Source organism: Sceloporus undulatus, chromosome 2 (genome assembly GCF_019175285.1).
Source record: "Sceloporus undulatus isolate JIND9_A2432 ecotype Alabama chromosome 2, SceUnd_v1.1, whole genome shotgun sequence".
In the NCBI taxonomy this organism is placed as follows: domain Eukaryota; kingdom Metazoa; phylum Chordata; class Lepidosauria; order Squamata; family Phrynosomatidae; genus Sceloporus; species Sceloporus undulatus.
Genome location: NC_056523.1, coordinates 228,487,921 through 228,498,824, shown reverse-complemented (window position 1 = coordinate 228,498,824; position 10,904 = coordinate 228,487,921). Strand labels below are relative to the sequence as shown.

The window sequence follows — 10,904 nt, the reverse complement described above, 5'->3', positions numbered from 1 at the left end:
ACCACTTTGCCTATTCTGTCTGTGACTCTTTGATGTATGGTAAAAATACCTTCCCTTTTGGGTGGCTGCTTGTCTTTACTTTTCTGGGTTTTCCTGGGCCTGGCAGCCCTTCTGATATCTGAGCTGGAATAACCATTGGCCTGTAGAGCCTGGTCCAGGTGCTTCAGTTCATCTTCCAAGAAGTGGGGTTCGCAGATGTGTTTTGCTTGGTCTACCAGTGTTTTGATTGTGCTTCCTTTTTTGTCCTGGATGATGGTTGGAGTTCTTGTGCAGGTATCTGTCTGTATGTGTGGGTTTTCGGTATACTGTGTGACCCAAATGTAGGTTCGGTTTGCAGATGACTAGGACATCCAAAAAAGGCAGTGTTCCTTCCTTTTCTTTTTCCATAGTGAATTGGATGTTGGGGGTGAATGTTGTTCAGATGGTTCAGGAACACAGCCAGATCTTCTCCATTGCTCCAAATGGTAAAAGTGTCATCCACGTATCGGAATCAAGTTGTGGGCTTTTTCAGTGCTGTTTCCAGAGCTTGCTTTTCAAAGTGTTCCATGTAAAAGTTTGCTATCACTGGACTTAGAGGACTTCCCATTGCTACCCCATTTCTCTGTTCGTAGAATCCATTGTCCCACTGGAAATAGCTTGTGGTGAGGCAATGTTTGAACAGGGCTGTGATGTCTTCTGGAAAAATCTGTTGGATGAGTGTCATGGTGTCCATTATGGGGACTTTGGCGAACAGGGAGAACACATCAAAGCTGATTAAAATGTCTCCAAGTTTTAGTTCCAGGCTCTTGATTTTTCCTATGAAGTGAGTTGAGCCCTTGATGTAGTGGGGGGTCTGCCATATATGGGTAATTGTGTGGCCAGAAGCTTGGCCAAGTCATATGTGGGAGATCACTATGGGTTGGAGTGGAATGGAATCCTTGTGGATCTTGGGAAGTCCATAGCGTCTTGGTGGGAGAGCCTCAGATTTGCACAAACTTTGTCTTGTGGTTGGCTGAATTGAGGAGTTTTTGTTCAGGGTGTTAGTTTTTCTGGTGATTTTGCTGGTTGAGTCTTGTTTCAGCTTATTTTATATCTTGGCTTTCTCCCAACATAACACTCAAGGTGGCTACAAGGGTTATAGAGAAGGATACCGGTCAGAGGTTTTTTTTAGGGTGGGAGAACACATAGTTGAAATAGGAAGAAAGGCAACTAAGCATTTATTTGAGGGTCAGGCAGTGATGTAAAGAATAATAGAATCACAGGGCTGGAAAGGGCTGCATTGAATAACCCATTGAATAGCACCACATTTGCTGGTCTCCAGCGTCATGGCCCAACGCTCAAACCAGTACACCACATAATGGCCTCCAAAGCAGCAAAGTCCATCAACTGGGCACACAGAATGGGATTGCAAAGTCTGTTTCTCCTGTGCATTCTGTTCTGAGCTGGTACAGGAAGCCTCCTGTGTTGCCCACATCTTGTCATTGCTGATAGCCAGCTCCTCAATTGGACTAGGTGGCGGATGCAGCCTGCTTACCACAGGCCCTGCTGCTTATCATTCCCCCAACCCTGCATCCTGTTCCCTCTCTCATCCAGCCGATGATGCGTTGACATTTGCACACAGGCTCTCCAAGGCCAAATTGTACAGCAGGCTGCAAGTTTTATCTCCCTTTGCACTTAAAGTATATTTTTAGCTCAGTTTGCTAGAAGCGTTGTAGCTAGGGTTTGCAGACTGCTTATGACTGATTTTCAGCTATTGTAGAAGTGAAATTTTTATCTCACTTTAGTGTATTGTATCTTTCAGTTTAATCTCTTTTTAGGACTTGATTATGTTTTTATGTGAGGGGGGATTTTGGAGTTTTTAATGTCTCTCTTTTAATTGTACCATATTTCACTGCTCTAATCCGCTTGGATTCCCTGAGATTAAGCAGAATTATTATTATTATTATTATTATTATTATTATTATTAAGAGGTCTTGATACTGAATGACCCACCCCCGTCCTTCCTCTTTCTGTCTTTTAATTGCTTATATTTTCCTTAATGTAAACTAGATTATTCTCCCTCATACAACTGGAAGCAACAGAAAGGAGAGGCTTTTTCAGAGGAGGTTTGCCATTGCCTAACCCTAATTTTACCTTCCATTTTTGTTACCCAAATGCCAAGCTCCTGCACTCACAGCCAATATTCAATGGGGAAATTTTATTGACTCAGTTTGAAAGCAGCCAAAGGGTCGGAAAACCTAACATGGGGACCAAACCTGTGTGTACCAGTTCTGAGAAACAGAACTCCAGATTGCAAGTTCCAAAATAGTTTTATTTATGAATCAAGGCATTCACCTTGAAGAACTAACAAAATGAAAGCAGACAGAGACTTAAAGTATTGCAGAGGACAATACCATTCCGACTCCAGAAGTGGGACTCCAATCAGGAGATGCTGGGAAGTGAAGTGGTTCAGTAAGCTGCCTGAATATAGCCAGCTGTGTAGAGGAATCAAATGAAAAAGTGTTTATCTCAAGCAAGATCGAACTGTTGGTGCCTAGGCGGGCATATTTATAGGGCAAAACCTGTCTTGGGGCAGGATTTGGACTGGCGTTTCCAGGAAATAAGAATTGGAAGAGAAGATGTGTGCAAACTTCTTTGGACAAAGGAGGATCACTCCAATCCTTGGGAATCCATCTTCCATTAGCCTTGCCCCAGAGGGGGTGCACCTCTGTCCAGGAGGCCCACATAACCAGCAGTGGGGACTGATTTTGATCTGAGGGATAGCCTAGGAAGAATAAGTTGGAGTTTCAGTTCTACCAAAGGCTGTGAGGATGCTTGGCCTCTCCTGTGAAAAGGCTGGAATGCACCTCTGCGGTATACCATCTGCTGTGCATCATCTGCCACCAAGAAAGCTGCTCTTGAATGGGTGCCAACTTTTTGAGAGGCCTGAAACGACAACTAATTGCAGCACAACACAACTACATCTGGTAATCATCATACACAACTCTCCCTCTGCAGGTCCCATCACCTCACATACTGTGGAGCATGGCTATAGTGGGGGTCATCATACAGCTAAAGATGGCAGCATAGGTCTGGGTTTACTGAAGTCACTCTTAAGATCCATCTTAATTTGGAGGCCTAATTAACAATTTCTATACCAACTTCCTGGAAGAAAACTGGATAATTTCTTAGTCAGGATCCGTCTCTCCTATACCAACACCTCACCTTTTTTCAAACAATAACTAGTACTGTATTGATTAGTACTATGGAAAGGTCCCCCCTCAAGATGTGCTGTCCTTTCTCCAGGACTCAGAGCCATGAGTCCCTTTCTCCATTTGCTATGTCAAGCAGCAGATTTTGCCTCATGTGCATGAGTTTTTGCCCTGCTGATATTGTCTCACAGTTGGCAACAGAAAACTGAGTTGGAGCTTTTGTCTCTTCACTCTTGCTCCAAACAAAATGATTTGTGACTTACCTTTTCACAGAAACAGAAGTAAAGCCATTGCCTCAGACACATGGGGAAGTGTGGCTTATGAAGTATTGGACTTTATCACACATGAAGAATCTTTCTTAATTTCGAATAAAAAGTGAGGCCAGAGCGCATTTACGTGAATTCACTAGTTCAGCAAATTTATGTGAATGCGAATTGCATTCACACTAGCTTCCCATTGCCCGAAAATAGCATGCCATTGCCCAAAATTGTGTGTGGTAGTCTATCATGCAATAACGTGAAAACCCATGATAGCATTCGGGCTGTCTTCCCATTGCCCAAAATTGCGTGTGGTAGTCTATCATGCAATAATGGACTGTTACAGACTGCCAAAATAAAGCTGCTTCGAGTCTCTTTGGAGGTATGCTATTTAAATGACGCATGGGTCCTAAGAGTCCGGAGGTTGCGCCAAAGCCACACTCCATTCCTAAGCGCTGGAGGGCAGCTTTGGTGCAACTTCTGGATTCTTAGGATGCATGCATCATTTAAACAGCATACCTCCAAAGAGACCTCAAGCAGCTTTATTTGGGCAGTCTGGAACAGGCCAATGTTAAACTCCATGATTGCGTTCAGATTGCCATTGGATTTTATTTCCAATTTCCCTTATCTGATAAAATCCATTGTCTTATCTCAAACTGACCACTGTCTTTAAGATACTAGAAGACAGCCCAGATGATGATTTTGGGGTATAAATGTGGAATTTGAATGACATTCCACACAACTGGAACATGTGGTTAGGTGTTAAGAAAAGAGCAGGACTTCATTCCTGATGGAATATCACTTTATCTCACCCAACCATATAAGCAAAATCTGTAATTTCCACCTCTGAGTATGATTTTGAATTGTTTTCCAGCTGGTGGAAGAGCCCTCTTCTCCAGCATCTTAAGGGACATTTCTCTAATCAAGTACAAAAGGTTGCTTTGGGTACAATAAACCTTGAACATTTCTCAACTTTTAGAATTAATTTGCAAGAAAAATGGTGAAAAAATTGCTGTAATGACTGCACAGGCTATGTGATGTGAGTTATAATTTTTATTTCATCTTAGGTAACTCCATGAAACCCTGTACTTGTCCAGTTTTGGAAGCTTCAGTAAGCTGGGATGCACTTATTCTTGGTCAGGTGCTGCTGATCAACCAAACTCTGTCCAGTGGGGACAGGATAGTGCCACAGTAATAGGTCACATCATATGCATGCACTTTTGCTCATTATTTGCTTACCATGACTCTAGGGATGGATCACTGCAGCCCAACCTACTATTTCACCATAGATGCATGGAATAGATTACTCCTGTTCATGGGCCAGGCTTCCTGTGCTATGCTAACTAGTGCCTCTGCTGTAAAGCAGGCAGTGCAAGTCACAAACCACAGATCTGGACCTGCTCATTTTTAATTTTGGAGAACAGCAGTGTTATATTCAGGGTTTCTATTCCCTCCATAAATAGGGATGATCAGGATCAGGATCGTACTTTTAAGATGAAGCACTCCCTAACAACAAAGTGAACATTACTATCCCCTGCATGCCACACACTGAATAATTTTGGTTGGGTAAGGGGATCCTAATTGTTTTTTGCTGTTCCTCTTGATCTAAAAGCTTGCAAAGTTTTTGACACTGGATGGTTAAATAGTACCTGCTCCTATGTCCCAGAACTTGGACAGTATACTGAAGACAGTATACTGAGAGGGGATGAACATATTATAGGTGTGGGTCACCAAAGGGGTGGCCTGTACCTGCCTATTTTTGCAGTGGATTGGGGCCAGGGCAGCTAAAGGCTAAAGAGAAGTGGCAAAATCCATTCTGGAGCTCCTTCCCGTACCTCCACCAGGCCGCTGTAAGAAGCCTGGGGCAGCAGGGAGACATCACACACGCACCGTGCCATTTGGACGCGGCACGTGCATGATGTTGTCCATATGTACTAGGGTTGGCGCCATGTAACAATGACACCATCCACATGTACTAGGGTTAGGGAGCGTGCGGGTGGTGCATGTTCCCTAACACTAGTATCTGCGTGAGTACACCGCTTTATGGCGGTCTGTACCGCGCCATAGAATCAGAGTTGGAAGAGACCACAAGGGCCATCCAGTCCAACCGCCTGCCATGCAGGAACTCTCAGTCAAAGCAAACCTGACAGATGGCCATCCAGCCTCTGTTTAAAGGAAGGCGACTCCACAACTCTCTGAAGAAGTGTGTCCCACTATCAAACAGCCCTTACTGTCAGGAAGTTCCTCAGAATGTTGAGGTGGAATATGACCGCCTAAGTCAGTGATGGCGAACCTATGGCACGCGTGCCAGAGGTGGCACTCAGAGCCCTCTCTGTGGGCACATGTGCCATCGCCCCAGCACAGAGTTTGCCAGAGTTTGTTACTAGAAAACCAGAGGGACATGGCACTTTGCAATAAATAAGTGGGTTTGGGGTTGCAATTTGGGCACTCGGCCTCAAAAAGGTTCACCATCACTGGCCTAAGTTATAAGTTAGACAGTCAGGTTCTGCCTTCTCAACAAATTAAAAAAATGTCACCTGATTGAATTGTCCAACCCCAAGGATAGGCAACATGGTGTCCTCCAGAAGTTTGCATCACATCTGCCAGTGCCAAAGTTGCCAGGACTCTACATCATATATATCACAAGACACAAACAACTTTTTTCATTTGTTTCATTTCTCTTAAAATAAAAAATAGTGAAAAGTCAGTGTGGCCCACAGCTTAAAACCTCTGGCCTAGGGACATACAAGCCAAAAGGTGCTGGGACTCAGCTCAAAGTAGGAATAAATTAGCCAACAAAGGAACAACGAGTGCTTTTTGCACTGCATACAATGGTGGTGTTTCCGTAACTGCTAATGCCTGTTGTGGAAGCTCAGACTGAAGCAGGAAGGCTGCTAAGGGTTCTTCCACATGGCTTCCATCATGGTATCCTCCCTCCTCTAGCTAGGCTTAGAAGGAGAGCAGGAGTTGTCTAACCAACCAGCTAATCTGCATCCTCTTCCTTTATTAACACGGAGTGTAATCTAAGTAAAGTGTTGTTCCCATCAACACACATTTCAGGGCTGTTTCAAGTAGCAGCAAACTAAGGAGAAGAGGGGCAAATAAGGACTGAGCTCTACCTCTCACCCCTGCCTTAGCAAACAAATTAGTGGTTAACAGTTCCACACTGAAAGGACTCAGACTGCAAAGTGGCCAGCTCCATCCCTACACAGCAGTGCCTGGACAGTGTCCATCTTTGCCCAGGATTCTGGACTGTGTTCCCTTTGCAACACTCTGGTTCATACTGGGAGGTATAGCTGGAGCAGGATGCCATCTGACAATGCAGAAAGTGTTCACCAGGGCCATGGAGATTTACCACTGTGCCTGCCAGGTTAGACCATGTGATCTGGGGACACCTTGTCACTCTGGTCACATAGCCCCTCAGAGGATGGGTGCAACATTTGGTCACAGATCCTCAGCAGCAATTCCCTCTCAGGGTGTGGAAGTAGCTACAGGGGCAGAAGATGGCCCTGGGGTCCCTCGGCGGTGTCGCAGGCTCTTCTCTTCATCCTAAAGGAAGAAAAAAAGTTATGTTACTGTGACTCAAATGACCATTTGTAGCAGAAAACATTGCAGCCAAAAATTATAGCTGGGTAGTTCAAGTCTGTGTATGAAAGTCTGAGCCTCATTCTCTATAGGACAGTGATGGCGAACCTATGGCACGCATGCCAGAGGTGGCACTCAGAGCCCTCTCTGTGGGCACACATGCTGTCACTCTAGCACAGAGTTTGCCAGAGTTTCCTACTAGAAAGCCAGAGGGACGTGGCACTTTGCAATAAATAAGTGGGGTCTGGGTTGCAGTTTGGGCACTCGGTCAGTAAAAGGTTCACCATCACTGCTATAGGACATCCACTGTCTGATAGGCTATGGGATTCACTGGAAACCACTATATGCTAGCAGAAGACCTAATGCATTGCACCTGTGACAGGTACATTAGCAGAATGGCTAGACCAGGCCACAATTATAGGAGGAAAGTGCAAAGCACAGGAGAGCAATACGCTCAAACCATATTGCATATTCAGCCTCTCTCAACATATTTTACCTGAGGAACCCTTTAAATAAGTTTCAGGACTTCCGGTAAAATGGCAAGAAGAGAACAGCGGGACCTTTGAGCAGGGTCCTAGCTAAACCGACTGTGGAAGGGTAGAGCAAGAGGAGACCCCCTGTGTCTCTACGAAATTCCCTGTCGTTACTTGGGGTGCAGACGGGTTCGCAAAGATCTTTAAACAAGCCCCTTTCTCGGAAGCTGGAGGAGCGGGGAGTTGCTGATGAGAGAGACTTGAGATCGCGGACCGCCATGGCCATGTTCGGGGCTTCGAGAATTGAGCCGATTTTCGTCCGGCCGGTTTTAGGGGACACAAAATGAAAGAAGCGGGTTTATAAAGAACTACAGAAGTAAGTTTGGCAAACGGTTCCAATTCTTCAACTTGGACTTGTGTCAGATACACGGTAAATTTTCAGAGCTACCCGTGCAGGGCTCTGCGGTGAGAACTCTCTCTTTATTTGGAGGACATATACCTCTTAAAAAGAATATAAAAGAGTTCCTAAGATAAAATACAGTAAGGGCAACAAATTTAAGAGGCTTATATCCCGGGAAGAGGAGAACTTAAATTGAAATAGTCTAATTCAAAGTAGATGCGAAAGGATTTGAATATGCACTGTGTGGGTTATAAATATGAAAGAAAAATGGTGGCATAGCAAGGAGGACTGGTGGAACTACAAATTAAGAAATGAACTAGTTTGAAAGATGTAGCATTTTGTATTATAAAACTTAAAAATATTAATAAAAAAAGGAATCCAATAAAAGTTGGATGGCTGAAGTAATACTGAAAAAAAAGGAAGAATTGGTCAAAATGATATATCTAACATTTAATGATATTTAAAAAAATGGGATACCAATTTCTTGGTCGAATGCCTTCATAACACTTATTCCTAAGCCAAATAATGATCCCACAGAACCACAAAATTACAGGCCTATCTTAGTATTAAATTTAGATTACAAATTTTTCACATCAATTCTGGCAAAATGACTAAAGAAAATATTACAAGAAATAATAAAAGATGATCAAAGTGGATTCTTACCTAACAGGGATATGAAACAAAATTTAAGAATAATGATGGATCTTGTTGAATATTATGGAAAAAAACCCCAGTACAAAAGCAATATTTCTTTTTCTTGATATGGAGAAAGCATTTGACTCAATTAATTGGATTTTCGTGACAAAAACACTAGATATTATGGATGTAGGTCAAAAAAATTTTAAACGGATCTCTGCCATTTATAACAAACAATCAGCCCAAATCATAATTAACGGAGAATTGACGTAACAGTGAAATATCACAAAGGGCACCAGACAAGGATGCCCTTTATCCCCTTTATTATGTATTTTGTGTTTGGAGGTACTACTTAATAAAATTAGAAACAACAAGCAAATAAAAGGGACGAAAGTTAAGAACATTGAGTACAAGCTGAGGGTCTGTGCAGATGATTTGGCACTAATATTGGAAGAACCCAAAGAAAATATACATAAAGTGATGACAGAGATTGAAGAATTCGGGAAATATGCAGGTTTAAAAGTAAAGAAGACAAAATCCAATTTCTTAGCCATGAACATGTCAAAGAAATAAACAGATAGAATTCAAGCAGAAACAGGTTGTCATTGTTGCAAAAAGATAAAATATTTAGGAATAGCATTATCAGCGAAAAATTTGGAACTATTTGACAATAATTATACAGCTGTTTGGAAAAAAATTAAGGAAGAACTCCAAATATAGAAATTATTAAATCTATCAATGATGGGAAGAATCACTGCAATTAAGATTTCCTTGCTACCCAAATTGATGTTCTTATTTCAAAACCTACCAATTATTCATAATGACAGAATATTTAAACCGTGGGAAACGGAAATCTCCAAGTTCATGGGGGGGGGGGGGGAACAAGGATAAAATGGAAAATAATGAAAGATACAAAAGAAAGAGGCGGTTTTGGGGTCCCTGATTTGAAATTATATTACTATGCGTGCACATTTATTTGGATTATGGATTGGATTACACTCAAAGATAAAAAATTATTAAATCTGGAAGGGTTCAACAAAATATTTGGGTGGCATGGATATCTATGGTATAAAAGATTAGCTGTTAACAAAGAATTTGAAAACCACGTTATCAGAAAATCATTATTATTAGTATGGAACAAAGTCAAAAACAAATTTTATAGACAAATACCGAGTTGGGTATCTCCATATGAGACTTGGAAAATTGAAGTAGTAACTAATACAGGCACCCCATTAAGGTACTCAGAACTACTTGAATGGGAAGACCAAACACTGAAAATAAATCACCCATAGAATTAGAAGAAAAAGGCTACAAATGCTCATGGTTCCCAAATAGGCAGCTTACAGAAAGGTTTGAGATAGATACAAAAGGGGAAGGTATCCCCGACATTGAGAATGGATTAGATGAGATCATTTTAAAATCAAACAAGTCCAAAATTTCTAAGTTATACTCACTTTTTTTGGAAAGAGAGTAAGAAGACGAGATTGTAAAAGAAACTACAATAAAATAGGCAGGGAATATAGGACACCCCATTAAGTTAGGAAATTGGAAAAGACTATGGCGTCAGGACATAAAATTTACTTATCCATGGACATAAGGGAAAACATAGATAAAATGGTTCATCGATGGTACCTTCCCCCAAGTAAATTAGCCAAAATTAACAAAAGGGGAAAAGGAAAATGTTGGGTCCAAAGATCATGCTACCACATATGGTGGACTTGTAAAAAAGCAAATGGTTACTGGAAAAAAGTTCATAATATTAAAAAAAATATTACATATTCAAGTTAAATTCAAGCCAGAAACCTTCTTATTAAATATAATTGAGGAAAAAGAGGAAAGGAAACATTTAAAAATCCTGTCATACTTAATTATAGCAGCTAGAATAACATTTGCAAAGAAACCAATACCGTCGTTGGATGATTGGTTAAGGAAATCGTTTGAAATGATAGAAATCAATAGATTGACCAGCTTCATAAATGAAAAATGGGTCGAAAAAACAAATAAAGACTGGGAAGCTTTCATAAAATTCTGTAAGGATCGGTGGTCGTAAATCAGAAAAGCTTAGATTCATAAATACTTTAAAATATTACAAAGAAATATAATTATTCAACGCACAATAATTAAAAAGAAAAAAGAAGAAAGTATAGGTTAAACATCTGGAGTATGAGACAGCATATTAGAGAGTTAAGACACAAGGACAAAACAATTGGAATATGAGATTCTATGAAATGAGGATATTTTGACACTATCCACAAACAGTTAAGGAGTTACTGGTAGATTATTTTGAAGAGAGAATATTCTGACAATCTCAAATTAAGAATATTGATAGCAGAACGTTTAATGCATTAAATATATTATCAAGTTCTCACATTAGAAATCATAT

The 10,904-nt window shown here is 41.3% G+C and overlaps 1 protein-coding gene across 6 annotated transcripts in view; it reads right to left on the bottom strand.

The window, feature by feature from the left end:
* Positions 1-5,785: 5,785 nt before the first annotated feature.
* PNPLA6 (patatin like phospholipase domain containing 6) overlaps positions 5,786-10,904 on the bottom strand; it is a 91,885-nt gene continuing 86,766 nt past the window's right edge. For all 6 annotated transcript variants that reach the window (XM_042448354.1, XM_042448358.1, XM_042448357.1 and 3 more), the window contains one exon: positions 5,786-6,976. In XM_042448354.1, the coding sequence (XP_042304288.1) occupies positions 6,899-6,976 (78 nt within the window). In that variant the 3' untranslated portion in view covers positions 5,786-6,898. The remainder of the gene's footprint in view (positions 6,977-10,904) is intronic.